The sequence below is a fragment of the Myodes glareolus genome, chromosome 2, assembly GCF_982192425.1.
Source record: "Myodes glareolus chromosome 2, mMyoGla1.1, whole genome shotgun sequence".
NCBI lineage: Eukaryota > Metazoa > Chordata > Mammalia > Rodentia > Cricetidae > Myodes > Myodes glareolus.
In genome coordinates, this window is record NC_142027.1 from 87,402,422 (window position 1) to 87,420,691 (window position 18,270).

At 50.0% G+C, this 18,270-nt stretch overlaps 1 protein-coding gene across 3 annotated transcripts in view; it reads right to left on the reverse strand.

Moving 5' to 3' along the window:
• Window positions 1-2,253: 2,253 nt before the first annotated feature.
• Window positions 2,254-18,270, reverse strand: part of Slc7a1 (solute carrier family 7 member 1) — a 67,222-nt gene continuing 51,205 nt past the window's right edge. For all 3 annotated transcript variants that reach the window (XM_087902649.1, XM_087902646.1, XM_087902647.1), the window contains exons 6-13: window positions 16,692-16,810; window positions 15,905-16,127; window positions 14,591-14,730; window positions 11,263-11,365; window positions 9,025-9,242; window positions 8,622-8,788; window positions 8,082-8,190; window positions 2,254-7,154 (exon numbers count right to left, since the gene is read on the reverse strand). In XM_087902649.1, coding sequence (XP_087758775.1) covers window positions 7,051-7,154; window positions 8,082-8,190; window positions 8,622-8,788; window positions 9,025-9,242; window positions 11,263-11,365; window positions 14,591-14,730; window positions 15,905-16,127; window positions 16,692-16,810 — 1,183 coding nt within the window. In that variant the 3' untranslated portion in view covers window positions 2,254-7,050. The remainder of the gene's footprint in view (window positions 7,155-8,081; window positions 8,191-8,621; window positions 8,789-9,024; window positions 9,243-11,262; window positions 11,366-14,590; window positions 14,731-15,904; window positions 16,128-16,691; window positions 16,811-18,270) is intronic.

Below are 18,270 nucleotides of genomic sequence, written 5' to 3' on the forward strand. Positions count from 1 at the left end.
CGCCCTGTGTGGCACCACCGCCCGTGTTTATCAAGGGTTTGGGTGGTGACCCAGCCCCTGGCATGTTCAGGAAATGAGATTGACACCAGCTGTGGGAAACTGTATTCCCGCCCATGGCTGATTCACTGCAGGCCGAGGGAACTTGGGACTCGAACCCCTCGTCACCTTTTCTGAACCAAGGAGCTTTGACGATCCCAGATTACCTGTATCACATCTAGTAGGACCTCGTCAGATGGCACCTTCTCTATGGTTAGCATCAGAGGTCACTCTCAAAGGAGATGCCGCATTAGTGGATGGTACCAATGGACAACCATGGTCTTCTGCCTCCCCGGGCTCTCATGCATGGTGATGGGGTCTGAAGCCTGCCCACTCTGGGGTCTGCATTAACTGTGCACATGTGTGCACATGCCTCTTTAGACTATATTTCTAGCTTGGTGGGCAAGCTTAACTCAGTGAACTGAGAGGGCTGACAGGCTACAACAGCCATTTCCAATCCTGCCCACTGCAGCCTTATGTTCTGCCCAGGTCTGTGTAGTTGGCAGACAAGGCAACTCTCTGGGCTATGGGGCTATACAGATTCTTCCAGTTCATAGAATACCGAGCCAGAGGGGACAGATACGAATCACCGGAAGTGTTTCATAACCAAATGGTGTGAAGGGACGTTTGCTCCCACAGGACATCCTATCCGGACCCCACAAAGGAAAAGATTTTCTGGAAATTGCTGATGCCTTTGCATGCCTTTAAAGTCTATGAGCGCAGTACCCAGTGTCACCCACTAGATGACACTGAGGAGCTGCAGGAGCCAAGACCCACGCTGCATTTAGCTCAATTCAAGCAGACTAGAAGTGGTTTGGGAGCAGGAGGTAGGCAGGCGTTTGAGACAGGGCTTCTCTGTGTGATCCTGGCTATCCTGGAACTTGCTTTATAGACCAGGCTGGCTTTGAACTCACAGAGATTCACCTGCCTGTGCTTCCCAAGTGCTGGGATTAAAGGCATGCACCACCATGCCTAGCTGACAGCTTCCTTCTGACTGAAGATCAGGATCAAGACACCTGTGCCTATTTTTCGGTTCCAGGATGCATGGGGGTGTTCTCTGGGTGACTGTTGTGAGGCCGGACTGGACTGATTCTTGCACCCCCATAAGCTGTATCCAACAGTAACTGCACCAGAGTAGAGGCACCCTGTACCCCCAACACTGCCTGAGCTCAGGGAGCTGCTTCCCCAGGTCATCAAGGAAGGGACGCTAGCCCACTAGGGCATGGCTTTGGTAGGCCTCGCCCTTTTCCCCCATTCCCTCTGCCTTGCTAAAATCCAGTAGATCACATTCCTAAAGCTAGCCGCCAAGGTCTATTCCCTTATCTGGCTACTTCCTTCTCTTGAGACTGACTACCAAGGTCCAGCTATTATACTACGTTGATAAGTATTGAAATCCAACAGTCAGAAGCCCCTCTGGCTCACCTAATTAACATGTCTAACTAAAATTAAATGCCTCATCCTAACACAGGGTTTCCCTTTTTACCTTTATAAACCAGCATTTGCCCATGGGCTATGGCTTTCTCCTCACTAATCTTTCCCTTCTGAGGCAAATGCACCTCCTTTGTGTTGAGGACTTGGTCTCGGGGATGCTCAGTCAATACTTTAACTTTCAGTCAAGAGATACTAGGTATGTGATATGCACCCTTCTAGATATATGCCTGACACTCAGACTTGGTGCCTGGCGCCAGAAATACACCCCTGGGTGTCTGCCACCACCGTCAACTCGGAAAGCACCAAGGATAAAGCTTAGCTTCCAGGCTATGAATCACTGTTCTCCAAGTAGGGGCCTGAAGTCTAATTGGCTGGACTTGCCTCCTGTGCTATAAATGAATGAATGGTTAGTGTGCCCTTCCCTAGAGCACCAGGGAGTCAGATATCAACCATCCTTAGATGCAATCTTAGGCCCAGCCTGTGGGCTGAGGGGATCTTGCTGAGACCAACGTCCTCTAGTTTAAGATGGATGGCTGACGAACTCTGCAATCCTAAGTCCAGGTGAGTCTGGAGGGGTGAAGTGGAGAGACAGCAAGAATCTAGAAGGTCAGGCCTAAAGTCTTCCCCACATGGCTTCTAGAAAAATCGAGGCCATAGTAGCATAGCCACCGGCTGTGCGCGACGCAGAAGGAAGATACTGAAGGTGCCAAGCAGGCCCCTGACCCTTCAAACTGGAACAGGCTCCGGAACCTGCCAAGAGCTGCTAAGACACCCGAGATCACAGTGTGCGTGGAAGCCAGACAGGATTTATTAGCATCTGCAAAAGCTTGAGAGAAGGTACCACAAAACAGCTTTGATTTTACAACACGGACTTACGGGAGGGGGAGGATTGCCAGTGTACAATGTCTTCAGCAACGAAGGGAAACCTAAGTTTCACATTTTTAAAAAAGGTCATGGATGACACCTGCACTTGGCCTTAAAATAAAATAGAATTAAACCATGGGAATCCAGCAGAGACCAGCTTGATTTACAGTTAGCATCTGTCTTAATCAAACGTTACCGTTATAAGAAACTGCAAGAAGATTATTAGAAAAATAGAACCTTAAACAAGCAAAATATATATACAATTTACATAATGAAAAACCACACATAACTTTTAATAACGGCTCCATGTTCAGTAGAAGGAAAAAAAATTGTCCTGGAGAAACCACAACTATTCCGGTTTGATAATAAACCAACCCTCATCGGTATCATGACCCTTTGTGATCCTTTACCCTTCCAAGCTGCAAGGCACAAACGAAGCAGGAAATATCTTAAATACACACACACATATATATTATAACTTCTCAAATGGGAAAATAAGTCCCAAACTCAAAAAGCTTGGCAAGGAACACAAAAGTAACCCTTGTCAATAAATTAGTCCATATATGTCTTCCTAAACCTTGCTTCCTGGCTCCGCTGGGCACGCCAGCACCCTGAGAATATGTCTGGATATGATCTTCCATCTCCCCCGGGCTTCTTAGCCAGCCATTCAGCACATGTAACAGAATGGTCCAGGAGGGCCCCCCTTGGTCACTATGTCCCAAAAACCATTGGCCACACCATATTCCCCAGCTCAGATGGAGCAGTGGGTACAGAAAGACTGGATTCAAGTGAGGGAGGTAAAAACCAGTTGGTAAATTTTTTGCCTTTAAAAAAATAAAAATCCACCACAACCAAATTGGCCTCAGGAGTGTAGCGAGTTGGACAGCTTGCTCTCCTCCAAGAAGGAGCCTTATGTACAATCTTCTCATTATGACAGCAAACATAAGGTTCAAATTACATAAAATAACTGTACATAACATACATTCAACTCAGAATTTGAATTCTGTAACAGTTCCCATGTGTCATGCATTCTCTGTCCAGCGACTCCCTTTGCTAGGAGCTCAACCAGATATGAACCCAAACTTTCTTTTCCCACCACCAACACCCCAAGGGATGGGCACACTGGCACTTCGATCCCCACTAAGATTCCTTAGTGCGTGGATGCTAACAGAACAGTTAGCTCTTAGTAAAAAGATTTAGGATCTGTGGAGACATAAGGCATTCAAGTCAGAAAGGATGGGCCCCAGTGAGAGTCAGGCATGAATATTTTCACTGTAGGTAGGTACACAGGTCAGCAGTGCCCGTGACTTTGCCGACAGGTATGGATGGACCTGTGGGGCATGCCTGCCCTTATCCCAGGAACCTAGTTTCTCACACTGCTGCTTCCAGGCTGCATCCTGTGTTAGACGAGTTCCTCGTTAGAGCGGGACGGTAAACGCTAGCCAGTTCAGAAGGTCTGCCTGGGGGGAGCGGGGAGGTACAAACGTACTCACGAATTTTCCAACCCTATGCATGAAAAGCAGCAGGCAGTAGACAGGGAGGAGTGGATTACATATTCCCTTGGTGTGCTCACACTGGCTGAGCCAAATGTGCAGGAGGGAGTGGATCCAACCCTTGACCACTAAGGGCAGGTGGAGAAGCCCGATGTCCTCCACAGTCCTGTAGTCACTTCTGGCCACCAAGACATGGTGTCCAAACCAGCTCATCAGCTCAGGGGACTGGACGGCTGTCCGATGGAGGTATGAGATGATGCCACTGTAAAACCGAACTGTGAGCAACCGAGAACAGTATAAGCCCAGCAATCTTCCAGAGAAGTGTCCTGGACAGGACTCGACTTTTTCTTTGTTTGCAAAGTAAACCCACAACGGCCTGGCTGTAGGGTGCGGGCAGGAATGGGGTATGGGCATGGGTGTGTACGCATACTTCCACACATATACAGAGGGCCCTGTGTCTCCATAAAAAACATCCCCCCCACTTCCATAGGGTCACCTTCTGGAAGGTGGAGACATCTTGGACCCCACTCCTGAGCAGAGCTCCTTGGGTACTGGCTTCTTCATGAACTTTAGACCCAGAGACAGGAAGGGTACAAACTTTCCAATGTGAATACTCTAGGTGGGAATAAACGAGGCATGGGGCTACGTTTCTAGAATGTCTAAGTCCCAACTAGGTAGGAAATACTGGCCAAGCTGGGCAACAGAATGAGACCTTTCTGTGGGTAGGGGGCTAAGAGACGGACACCACCTGGTTTTGAGGGATTGTCGTCAGCTTGTGTTGTTTTGGTTTTGGGCTTGAGCATTTTCTTTCAGGAGAAAGGAACTGTAGTGTGACAAGAAACGTAGTGGAGGCTCCCTCCAGGGACCACTCTATGGGCGGGGCTGCCTCCAGGGACCACTCTGTGTGCTGGGGCTCCTGGGCCTCCCCTGGTAACGACCCACTCTCAGGAAAAGCACAATGGCCAATCAACTTACTATGCAAGCCACCCTTGAGCATCTTTTTCTGACTAAGAAGTGGGTAAAGGATGCCGCTCACAAACCGGGGCCAGCGTGTGCTTCTGTGTCACACAGTGAGACATGGAGGGCAGATCTGCCACCGTTAGTAAGGTCCTCGGGAGAGATGGTGGTGGATCGAACCCCTCAGCACACCTTCTGTTTGGTAGGGGACAAGCTGCAGGCTGAAATGTCAATGTAAACACACAGTTTCGCTGCTTTAGACAGAAGGTTTCACCCAGAAAGCAGTGACAGGTAAGCAGTGGTGGTGGCTTACACCTCCAACCTCAGCATCAGGAGGCTGAGGCAGAGGCTAGCCTGGGCTATAATACTTAAGTCGAGGCCAGCTACAGAGTGAAACCTTATCCCAAAAAGGAAACTAAAGAAAAAAACTACGGTTAAAAATAATTTTCCCGACACCTCACTGGGCACTCTCTTCATCTTTGTCTATGTAGAAAAATAACAAGGGAAAAAAAAATCAGACAGATACTTAACAGGCCCTAAGAAGGCAACAGATAGTCAAGACCTGAACAAAATAAGTTAATATTTATCAAAAATATTTTACAGCACCAATCTACATAAATTTAAATACCTATCTTTGGAAACTCCACCTTTAGGGTCTTACAATACTCCCTTTGAAATATTCTCAGACAGCCTGTGAGGCGAAGCACCCGGAAGGTGGCCAGGGCCTGGATTGGCTGCCCAGATGCCCTCCCTACTTTTCTGGAGTCCTGGGGACAGAAGCTGAGGCCCTGCATATGCTAGGCAAATGCTATACCTATCGCCTGCAGCAAGTGGGCTACACGCTGTCCTGTGTTTCCAAGAACCTTCTAGAGCACCGGGAAGACATCGGTGTACTCAGTCTGTTTCCACCAAACTTGTTTCAAAGGCCAGATAGGTAGGAAAGAAAGCTAGGCTTCAAAAACATCATTTACATTAGTTTAAGACACTGGCCTTCCCCACTTCAACATGGGGGGTGGAGGATTGGCTCTGAATGGCTCTGAAATGAGAATCCACCGGCATTTTCACCATCCTTGGTTTGTCTACACAGAGTCCCTGATGCCCCACCCAGAGAGCTGAGGGTGTGGGGGAGGGGAAATGCAGGCATACACAGGAAGCATAAGGTCCAGGCCCTGGTGGAAATCACACCAGCAGCAGGCAAAGCCACCACAGCGCTTGAAAGAGAGAGAATACAAGAAGAATAGCAATGTCATGTGCAGACCACACGCCTTGAGCCACGAGCTGATGGCACTTGGTAATTATCTGGCTGTTTTCCAAGTTAACATTAAGCCCCAACTTAATCTGGTGGGGTGAGTCACAGCCCTCCTTAGATGTAAGAGGCCACACGGATCGCGTCAGTGGCCGGAATAAGCGTCACAAGCCCACATTGAGCTACCACCTGTCTGAAGAACCTTAGGCGACCTGAGAGTCTGACTCAATCCTGCTAAGACCTCATGTTCCAGTAACTCAGGACAGTGAGGACAGATGCCAAAAGCCAGGCAGGAAAGGAACTAGAGAATGTCCCCTAGTCCACACGAGCAGAGCCGGCCTTCCCACCTTGACACCACTGATCCCTCTAGGGGTCTTCCACCTTCCGTGCTTAAGATGAATGGCCTATACCGTGCTGGGGTCTGTCACCGTGACAGAGGCCAGGAAAGGCTGTATGGACTGAGGTCCCGACCTATCACCCCAGCCTGGAAGCGGTAAGATGAGCGTCAGTTCCTCCTCTTCACGTACTCGGCAGCTGATTGGCCGTTGGGCAGCACTGCTGGGGACACGCCATCTCAAAGGGTTAGTCTTGGATCTTGTGGCCGGTAGGCTGTCAGAACTGACAGAGAGACGCTCTAAGGATCGGGAGTGTGCACGTGAACAATACCAGGGTGGTCCCAGGGAGGGAGGGAGGCCGGCTTTCCAAGAAAGAGGAGAAGGGGACCTTGCTTCTGCTGGGGCTGCAGCAGCAAAACCAGCTGGCAGGGAGGAGGGCTGCTTTCTTTGTTCATGGGGATATGAGACCAAGGAGCTGTCTGGGAGTGACCAGGACCTCAGGAACTGACTGCAGGGCTGTCTGGCTGGGTTATGTCAGCTGTGGCTGAGGCTTCAGTCCAGCTCACAGCACCTTTGGTGACACCGGGGATGTGGACGGATCCAACAGCATGGGTGGAGAAGAGTGTGAGGTCCCAGGCCTCTAGGGGCACCCCTCAACCGCTGCCACCTCGGTGGGTGGGGCTTCGCGTCATTTGCACTGGTTCAAGTTGCTGTCAGGAGTCCTTGCTGGGCCAGCAGCCAGGTTCGCCTCCTCGCTGTGCCACAGCCCATAACCGAAGTAGATGCTGAAGCCTACGGGTAGAGAGGGGAGCAGAGGTGAGAAGAAAGCAGGCAGGGCTTTCAGACCCACACTGGCGTAGGAGCCACAGGGGGCTGCCCAAGTAGACCCGTAGAGGAAACACAGGGCCCCAGGAGTGAGGTCAGTCACAGTGTCCTGCTTGCACAGTGGCAAAGCTATGTAGGTGGTTGCACATTGGCCTTCCTGAGTAGCTATTGTCTAAGGATGTTGGGCTATTGTCTGCCACTAAGTGGTTTCAGAGTACCAGAGAGACACTGCTCCTCTCCAGGATGGGACTTCTAGCACCACAACCCAGGCACTAAATGAAAAGGTCTGAAACCAGCGACTACAGCCAGCCCTAAGGTTAGACGCCTGGGGTGGCGGAATGAGGGCGGGGCCACATACCATCAGCCCTAGGGAAGGCTGGCCACCCCCCTAGCAGGCAACCCCAAACAAGATACTTGCCATCCCATCAGGAGCCTCCCGCTTGACAACATGCCCCACCGCACACTGCCCTGCTCGCAGCGGTACCCTGTACGAGGTACTCAGAGAGAGGTACTGTTCGAGCCTAGAGTCCGGACAGACCAAGAGGTGCAGCCTAGACTTTCTGTCTGGGGTAATTGGGGCTTTAAGAGTAACTGGCCCTCATACCTCATGCTTCTTAAACTTCAAGATCAAGCCTGGTGAGATTACTGTCTTGGGAAACAGCCGATTAAAAGTATCTGAAAGGGGAAGGCGGCCCCACAAACATACCAGGAGTTCAATGTTGTTTTAGAGCCAAGCCACTGACTACCCATGTGCTTTTGAGTTAGCCAAGGTGAAAGGAGGCAGGCTCTACAACACGAACTCTCAAGCAGGAGGGAAAGTCCTACACAGTGGACTACAAGCGACCCTGGGGTACCGAATGTGTGTCGCTCAGCAAGACCCACGACCTCGCGTACCTAGCAGCATCCACACTGCGAACCGGACCCAGGTGCCCTGATCCAGCTGCATCATGAGATAGACGTTCACGAAGATGCTTAAGACGGGAAGTATGGGGACAAAGGGTACCTGCAGAGACACGAGGCAGTATCAGATGAGAGGTGGCAAACTCAACAGCACGCTTCCAACAGAACCGCCCCCCCCCATTCCTCATAAGAGCCTAGAAGAGGGACATCCATTTTATCCCCACGGTTAGATTGAAAACTGTAGCTGCCTTAGTCACCTCCAAAAGCCGAGGAACGCCATGACATCAGGACGTTTAATAAGAGGCCCTTGGAGACGAGGTGTGTGCCCCACTAACTGAGGACCGGGAGACAGAGGGGCTCCTGTTTCTAGAGACACGCCCTGACTTAGCAAGACATTTTATGCTCCGAGGGTCCCCAAGCTTAAATGGTAAGAGCTACCCCCCACAATTCCCAGGATTGGCCAGTCACAAGGGCCCAATTTTCCAGGAGAAAATGTCCGCGACCCATCAGTACATCCCCTACCGGCTTGCTCACCTTAAATGAGAGCTTGGTTTTGCTCTCAGGCTGCCTCCAGATGATGCCTGTCACGAGCATGCAGAGGAGGACTGACCCCGTCATCACAAAGACCGCCCACAGCGTCCCTTCAGCCAGGGCCTCTCTCGCGAGCACGGCCACAATGCACACAATGACGATAAGAACGGCTAAGAGAGAGAAAAAGCGGAGTGGGGAAGAACCCCCATATATACCATAGATCTCCCCAAATCTTTCCAAAGGAGACTGCATCCGGGTCATGAGGTAAATGAGAACGAAAATCACTCATCTTTTCCACCTTCTTCCCCATCCCAACCCTACTCTCATCCCTGTGGACCAGAAGTCGCAGGGCACCGAGAAGACAGACCTCAAACTCCTTCCCGGGAAAAGGGGAGGGAGCTCTTACCTAGGAGACTGGCTGAAACATTCACAATCAGCCCTGAGAATTTGGATGGTTCCATATTCTTAGGTGAGAGGACGGTTTTCAGAGAAAACTTCTCGGGTACTGGTAGAAAGCCCGTCTGCGAGTCACTGGCACTGACCAGCTCATTCTGGTCTACTTGATCTAACTCGTCGGTGGTTCTGGCCATCTGGTATACCAGGTTAGGTTGTTCTGGTTGGTACCTATGATGACATGCCCACAGCACAAGTGCTATTACCTGCTTTTGTTTCCATTCCCAGCCCTACATGGTGGCTCATCAACCCCTCAAGCACCAGCACATATGTAGGGAACAGATGTATGCAGGCAAAATACTCATACACATAAAATTGTAAAACTAAATCTAAATGAAATTGCAGGTGGAGCTCTTTGAGTTCAAGGCCAGTCTGGTATATAGAGCCAGTTCCAGGACAGTCAGGACTAGAACAGAGAAACCCTGTCTTAAAAAGCCAAAATGGAAAAGAAAAGACACACATGCCTGGTGTGGAGGCGCATGCTTTTAATCCCAGTACTCAGGAGGCAGAGGCAGGTGGATCTCTTTGAGTTGGAGGCCAGCCTGGTCTACAGAGTACATTCCAGGCTGCCAAGGCTGTTACACAAAGAAACCCTGCCCACCCCTCCAGCCCCCCCAAAACAAAAGGATATACACATGTCAATTTAAGTTCTCAATGAACCTTTAAAGATAACGTGCCTGGGATATAAATGGGTAGAGAACGGAGCGGTCTCTAGCAACACAAGAACAAAGGACAGATCAAGTCCTTCTACTTTGTGTCAAAACTCAACTTTGGTGTTCCCCTCTGGGTGTAACAATGGGGGGACCACTGAAAAGCAGTCCAGTGAAATGTCCCAGAGAGGTTCTCTTGATCAAGGAAGTAGCAGTGGCCCTTGGATGTGACAATGTTAGGGCCCTTCTCGCCAAACCATTGTCCAGAGCTCAAAGTGAGGATAAAGACAAGAAGCGGTAATGCGGGGATTCCACTTGCTACAGGAAGCTGGCAAATCGCTGACCACAGGCTGGCGGATGGGCAAGCTCTGTCTGCATGACCTAACTGGACGAAGCTATTCTAAATCCGAGAGTAACTGCAGAGCCAGGTGAAGAACTAAGACGGTGGCAAGACTTCCAAGACACGAGCTACCTGGAGATGAGACATGTTTACACGAAGGCGGGCCCTTGCCTCAACCAGACAGGCTCTTGACGGCTTTTAAAAGCAGGGTACCTTGTGAACTGCTTTGCGGGTAATCAGTTCCAAGTACCAGAAGAGCGTGCAGCAAGACAGCTCACTGTTCTTCCCATAGACTCACTCATGCCTGCTAATTTGGCCAATTAAGAAAGTGGGTGGAGCTCAGGGAACACATTAGTGTTGAGCCCCTGGAACTGAAGTAGGGGTCCATGAACTTGTGTGAGCTGAGCCTGCCAAGTCACTAGTAGGGGCCAGCCTAAGTTTTATGGAAATTGGGTGCTGGAAGAAAATGAAGCTATTTGCCTTCTAAGGAGAAAAGAAGGAAGCTCTGGTTGAGTGCTAAAACCGGTCGCTGTGAATACACGTTCTCATGACAAATGCTACCTCTGGCCATCCTTAGAGCAGATCCCTGTTCTTCCACGTCCAAGCGAAGATGGAGCCCAGGCCCATGCTCTGGGAAGCTCCGGGTGGGTGAGACACCATGGAACCAAGCTCCTATAGTTCTAAAGCCAATTTAATGCTACTGCCCTCAAAAGATAACCAGCTGGAATCCAGAGTCCCTGAAAGTTACACCACACCACGCCATGGGACAGAAGCATCATACTGACCCAGTTTCATAGGCCTTAGATTCTGCTGACGTAATCTGGGGCTAGCCTCCAGGATCATCTATGCCGGCAACTGGGCCAACCGAAGTCATTGCCCTAAGCCTTTTAAATTTCGGATCCCAGACTCAGACCAATGCTGGCGCTGCGGACTTGTCTTTAACCTTCTAGCATTTAGTCACAGAAATAGAGGACGTGATAGGCTTATGTGTGGGAAGGGGGTGGGGCACACGGGTGGAATGACAATGAGACACATGGGGGGGACTGACCACGTTGTACTTTCTACTCAGCAGTCTCCAATTAAGCTAATATAGCCTGAACATTACACCTCATAAACTCATACACCACTTGTCAGAAGTGTTAAAACAGCCAGAATGGGGCTGTCTAAGATTTGCGATGGAAACCAGAAGAGCCATACATACCTTAAGACCAGCACACAGGCTGCCACCAGAGAATAAGCCAGGAGAGTGCCAATGGACATGAGGTCTACCAGGTCCTTCAGTTCAAAGAGGAAGGCCATCACAGCTGGGGAGAAGACAGACATCAGGGTTGCGAGTGGCTCTCAGCCCACTCTTATAGTCAGGACTACCCCTCATCTGTAATCTGGGGTACACCCAGCCCCACCCTCGCTCAGCCTGTCCATGAGAGAAACATTGCTCAGTTGAAGACAGGCTTAAATTGAAAAAGTTCTCAAGAAATAGAAACAATTGACATTAAAATTTGCATAGGGTATTTTCTTCTTTCTCCTCCTACTCCACCTTCTGCATAATCTTCCAAGTCAACCCAACACTAAAGATGAATACTGTATGTTACCAAGTTCAGCTAAGAGTTTATAGCTAGGGGATGGAAGACCCAGAATCTGCATCAGATTCTTATTGTTCTCCCCCCGCCCCCTCTCCAGGGTTTCTCTGTGTTAAAAGCCCTGGCTGTCCCGGAACTAGCTCTGTAGACCAGACTGGCCTTGAACTCACTGAGATCCACCCGCCTCTGCCTCCCAAGCATGCCACCATCGCCCAGCTTCTATCAGATTCTTGCAGCTCTGACCCCACTGTGACTTCTGCCACACGTTGGTGACTCATGGACAGCCACATCCATGCGTCTGTCTACATATCTATCACCTACCCATTCATCTTCCGCATCTATCCATATTTATCTGGATTCATCCATCCAGCCTTCCTCCATCCACCTATCCGTCTCTCTATCCGTCCTCCATCTGCTCCTATGTCTCTCTTCCATCTGGGCATCTACCCTCCATCATTACTCTACCCACTCATCTTTCCTTCCTCCATCCATCCACACTCTATTCCCACATGCACCCATCCATCCTTGTTCCATCCATTCTACCATAGCCATCAAGCACCCGTGCCTCCTCCATCCACCATTCACCCAGCAGCCAGCACTGCTGAAGAGTTCTAGCTACCCAGCCTTGAAGAGGGCGGACCACGGTGTCTGGCCTGCTAGCGTATCACCTAAAGACACATGTATCAGGAGACAATGGGGATGGGAGGTCTGTTGCTCTGGGAAGACTCCCAGAAGGTAGTAGGTAAGGCAGGTAAGTAAGGAGGGAAAACAGTCATCCTCACATGTGAAAAGTTCCCTAAATGGTACTATCCCTGACACCAAGCCAACCTTGCCATCCTGCCACCCAACTTTGGCCTTTAGAAGAACTGAACATACATGCTGGGAAGTCTGGGTCCATGGTACAGCACTAGCCTAGTAAATGCAATCTCAATCTCCAGTGGCATGATAAACATGTGTTTGTTTAAAAATTCCCTGTGTGTCTATTAATGTCAATGAATAATGCCAATGTTTAAACAATAATTTGGCAGGATCTACCTTGGAATATTTTCAAGTCACACACAAATCAATACAAATTAAAGCAGACCACGACACTATCAATTTCCCATAAACATCTCTGTTTATGAAGTCCCACCAAATCAATGCAAGCCAAACACATTTAAGTTGACGATGAATACTAAGATCAGAGAGTAGTGGATATACTATATAATCGGAACACCTTCTGCCTGTGCATGCCGCGCCCACCTCCATTCTCGGTCACTGCTACCGTGTGAGGTGATTTTAGAACGCCAACTATTAATCCCACAAAGGTGGGGAAATGGACAAATACTTGGTTTGACAAGTGTGTGCACTTTAAAGTCATCTGAAGGGTCATAAGTGGACCTCCTTTTATGAGTACAGCAGGGAAACCATATAAAATTATGTGAGAGCTGAACAAATTACTCAGTGACTTGAGTCTGCAGGTCATATTGTGACCTGGTGCCCAGAACCTGACTACTATAATTACATGCAGAAATACTGGTAAATAATTTTTTTAAATATAATAATAGTCACAAAACTAAAATGCTTTACTAAGATATACATACTAATAAAACTAGTAAAGCATTTGTTCATTTGAGATGACAATTTAATCAATTGTCAGTCAGGTGGTGGTGTCACATGCCTTTAATCCCAATGCTCAGGAGGATCTCTGTGAGTTCAAGGCCAACCTGCTCAAAAAAGTGAGTTTCAGGACAGCCAAGGCTACACAGAGAAACCCTGTGCTGAAAATCCACAGCTGACAGATGGAGACGACAGTCGATCATCTTACTAGTTGCCATTTGACAAGACACTAAGATACAACTTGTGTGGTACCATGAGTCACGATTAATCAAAGAAGACCCTAGTGCTGGTCGGGTTCTGTAAGAAACTTCTTCTGGCACGGATACAAACAGGAATCAGAAGCAGCTCTGCCTTCCTGGGTGTGACCCTGGGTCACCACTTCTCGAGCTGAACAGTGGGCTCTAACCACAGTCGTGAAAGGAAGAAATAACAGACTGCCGGACACACGGCAGTGTGCACACGGGCTTCCTTCGGGTTCCCCAATATTGCCCAAAGGACCTTTAGTTTACGGAGTTCATCTATCACAACTACACTCCTGGGGATGAACACAACTGCATAAGAAAACTTCTTCTGCTCTGGGTCTACCGCTATTTGAGGGCAAACAGCAAAACCCTACATATGCTCCCTGGGAAAAAGATGGTACAAACTTAAAAAAATGACCGTTTGGGACATTCATGCTCCAGTGAATCTATAAGCTAAGACGCACGGACATGAGACTTGCTGGAGCTTACCCATGAGTCCTTTTGGCTTGGGTTATGCATAAGGCCAGCCTACCAAATGCTACACAAGGAAACACTCAATAGGCGGGGAAGACACCCGGTGTCTTTGAAAGGATAGTCCTATGTGTGTGCGCTCTGCCTACAGAGATCACAGCAGAAGCTAAACTCCAAGAATAATTCCATCCCATTCTCCGGAAACCTGCCTTCTTTGTCTTTTATCAAACGTACGGTTATCTAGGGCTAGAGAGCTGGCTCAGCAGGTTAAAAGCATTGGCTGCTCTCGTAGAGGACCCGAGCTCAATTCCCAGCGAACACATGCTGGCTCACAACCATCTGGAACTCCAGTTCTGGGGGATGTGATGTCCTCTTCTGGCCTCCGCGGACACCAGTCACACACTGGGTGCACACATGTACAGACAAAACACTTACACACATAAAATAAATCTAAAAAAAATTCTTTTAAAGGCAGTTATCTTTTAGGGAGCCCTGTTCTGAGTATAAAAAGCTGTAGTATAAAAAGCCGGATGAGTTGCAGCTTTTCACAGTTTACGTGGACGAGCAGACTTCTAGGCGTCACCCTAAGCATGCTGACTTAGCTGTTCAAACAGCAGAATGCGAAGTGAGCGTTTACCGGCAATGGCGCCCGAGGTCAGCGTAGCAATCACTGGTGTCTTGGTCCTCTCGTTGACTCTGGCCAAATATTTAAACAGTAATCCATCCTCAGCCATTGCATAGATAACTCGGGGCATGGGAAACATGGAGCCTAGGAGACTGGGTGAGAAAGAGGCAAAACACGTGAGTGAAAATATGGCACTGGCCAAAAAAGGCCTCGGATGACCCAGGCGTGACCACCACCAAGGAGAGGTATCTGCCTGCACTGAGATCCACTCCCTCCATAACGATTGTCACCCACGGCTCTAGGGCTCAGCGCCTCACAGAACTCACACTGTAGGTGTAAGACCGATGAAAAGAACGGGAGCACCTAACAGAAGGGAGTGTGCAATCCAGGAGCAACATCCATGGGGGAGCGCTTGCACTGACACCTTCAATCACTCCTGGCCGAGGCCCATCATTAGCAAACAGTTCCTGCTTACACGAGCCAATGGGGAAGCACTGCACGCGTGCGAGCGTTGCTGCGTGTTGCGGTTGGGGGTTATGTGCCTCATTAAAAGGTACCCACTCCTTTACTTAAAGGAGCTTCTGCCTTACAGCCAAACTAGAAGCCAAAAATACAGCAATCAGAGAGGGGGCCTCATTCAGAGGTCAAAGTCAGGGGCAGGAAGCCATTTCCTTGCCAAACATCATGCGCAAAAGTTGGCCCCAGTTCTTCACAAAAGTACGGTGATGGCTTCCCCTTTACCGAGTTTCACTTTCTGTAGTCAATGGCAGTGTGAAAATATTAGATGGAAGATTCCAGAAATATGCAACTGATAGTTCTACCTTTTTTAAAGGTCACTACAAAATAATGCTTCTATTATACCCTTAACTACTGGTGTCAATCTCACTGTGCCAAATTGATGTAGGGTTTGGAATGGTCTATTGTTTCAGCAATCCATTAGAGGTCTCAGAGTGTAGTTCCCCGTGGATAAAGGAGAAGACAAATTTATAACACAAATAACTTACTACAAGAAAATGCACAAGCCATACCATGGGCATTGGGTGCTGGGGTTCGTATACACAAGCCACACCACCGGTGTTTGGGTGCTGGGGTTCATACACACAGGCCACACCATTGGCGTTGGGGTGCTGGGGTTCGTACACACAGGCCACACCATTGGCGTTGGGTGCTGGGGTTCGTACACACAAGCCACACCACTGGCGTTGGGTGCTGGGGTTCGGACACACAAGCCACACCACTGGCGTTGGGTGCTGGGGTTCGGACACACAAGCCACACCACTGGCGTTGGGGTGCTGGGGTTGGCAGCACTCAGGCAGCTGCTCTCACCTGGCAGACAGTGCGCAGAGGGAGCCGACGGCCACTGCGTACTTAGCCCCTTCCCAGCCACTGTACTTGAAGGCACCAGGCAGCGGGCTGTCGGTGTCCAGGCAGCAGTAAGGCATCATGAGCGTGAGGGCTGCGGACACCCCGAAGTAAGCCACGAAGCAAATGAGGAGCGAAGCCACGATGCCCACGGGAATGGCCTTCTGGGGGTTCTTGACTTCTTCGCCTGGAAGCGGCAGATATCAGTTGGGGAGGGAACCAGAGCAAGAGGAGTCGCATCCTCTACACGATCACACTAACGCGCATGTCCCCCAGGGCTCAGGCTGCTCTTCCTGTGGGAGAGCAGGGCCCTGGGTAACGCCCGCCACACAACCACAGCCCGCGAGGGTGTTCCTGACCTCTCTATCACAGGTCAGCTAAGGGAGAGGCTCGTTTCCTTTGGCTGAGAGAAGCTGAGAGGCTCGAGGGAGCCTGACCTAGTCCGTCTGCCAGGACGTTGTTATTACAATGGCCTGGGCGTGCAGATATGAAATCAGGCTGCAGCCGCACTGTCATTGTCCCGCGCTAACGACACAGCCCTGCTGACGTCAATGATGTCATTTCCTGTCGGGCCCTGCTCCAAGGGATGTCGGAAGGCAGCAGAGGGAGTAAGAAGAGATCAGCAGGAAACGACAGACCTACACAGTTACTCCTGTGGGACCAGAGCGGCGAGTGGAGTGTGCCAACAGGAAAGGAATGACTGGCGGTGGATGCAAAGGAGCAGGGCCCCGTGGGAGGGGAGTCCACACACCTGTGGTGGCGATGCAGTCGAAGCCCACGAAGGCATAGAAGCACGTCGCTGCCCCTGACAGGACGCCAGAGAACCCAAAGGGCATGAACCCTCCCTCACCATGCTTCACGTTTGTGTCACTACGGGGGAGAAAAGAAAGAAAAAAAAAACGCAAAGATTAGAACACCTGCTGCACAGCTTCATTTGGGGGACAGCGCTGCTCTGAAAAAAAAAACAAAAAACACAGTGCTTAAAGCCTCCCAGTCCCCAGTCCCCCAGTGAGGTTGCTCAGAGGACAGCAGGCCTCTCCAACGGCACACACTATTAACCCTTCCAGAAACATTTTCTACATAGAGACTTTGATAGGGAGAGGCGGGAGTCTGATGGGACACAGTGTATGAGCTCTTTCCGGTCTTCTCCCCAGGAAACCATCAGCTGGGAACACCACCTCTGACCCAGGCCCCGTGTGCACCAGGAGCTTAAGTCTAAAATCAGACCTTTCTAAACAAGATAAGGTTTTACACAGGCAACTGACTTTCAGTCAACCGCCCCATTCCTTAAGATCCCATGTAAATGGGGGGGGGGGGGATTACTGCAGATAAAGTGCGGGTGCTGCCACTGGAAGGTTCGCTCTCACAAAGACGGCTGGGGGTCCTCCACGTGAGGGGGTCTGGGAGGAAGGGGTGGGGCTGTCACTGAGGGACAAGCGACTTTATATGTGACTATGCAGGGCTATTGTGAGAAAATGCAGAATCTATAGCTGGGAAAAGGGAAATGAATAAATGAATTAAATAAGACCATTTATAGACTACGAAAATGGAAGAGCTGGGCGCCTGGCCTGGAGAGAGCTGGTCCGAAAGTGGCGGTCGCCTGTGACCCAGCAGTCCCTCTTCGGATGGACTCAAGGCCCACCCAGGCAACAAATGTCACCTTGTCTGGAAGGTCAGTGGTGCTGTGTAAACCATCCCGCCAGTGACGGAATGGCTGGGAGACGCAATTCCTGCTGCTAGCCCATGCGAGCTGCAGTAACAAACGCAAGCCCTCACTGGCCACCAGGAAACGAGAAAGCCCTCTGTGTCTCACTCCCGCCTGGAAATAGCAGCCAATTGAAACGGGACCTCCGGAGTTTCCAAAGTCTACCGTGGCGCTTCAGAGCGTATTTTGAGTTGGCTTCACTCCACCTTCAATTCACACGGACCAATAAATGTGGCGTAAATTATAACTGACTCCAGGACGTTTGGGAATGAGGCAGTAGAAGTCCTCATTTCTCCACAGCAGAATGTGCAAAAAGAAAAAAAAATACTTTTATTTGAACTTATCATTAGAAGATAGTAGCACTGGGAGTTCTGTGTATCTAATGCAGCACCTTCCTGTTTCCATTGCAGTTGTAATAAAGGCAGACACCTGGGCTGTAGCCGGTGCCCAACGTGGCGTGCACGACGGTTCAGATCTCTGCGCGGGGCAGCACCTTCCTGCCTCCCCTGTAGCTGCTCACTGGACTCTGAAGGAGGGAGTGAAGATGGGGGTAGAAGCGTGTGGATGGGCTGGGGTACGGATGTGGAAGAGGCGTGCCGGGCTCACCTTCAGACTCTGTGGGCAT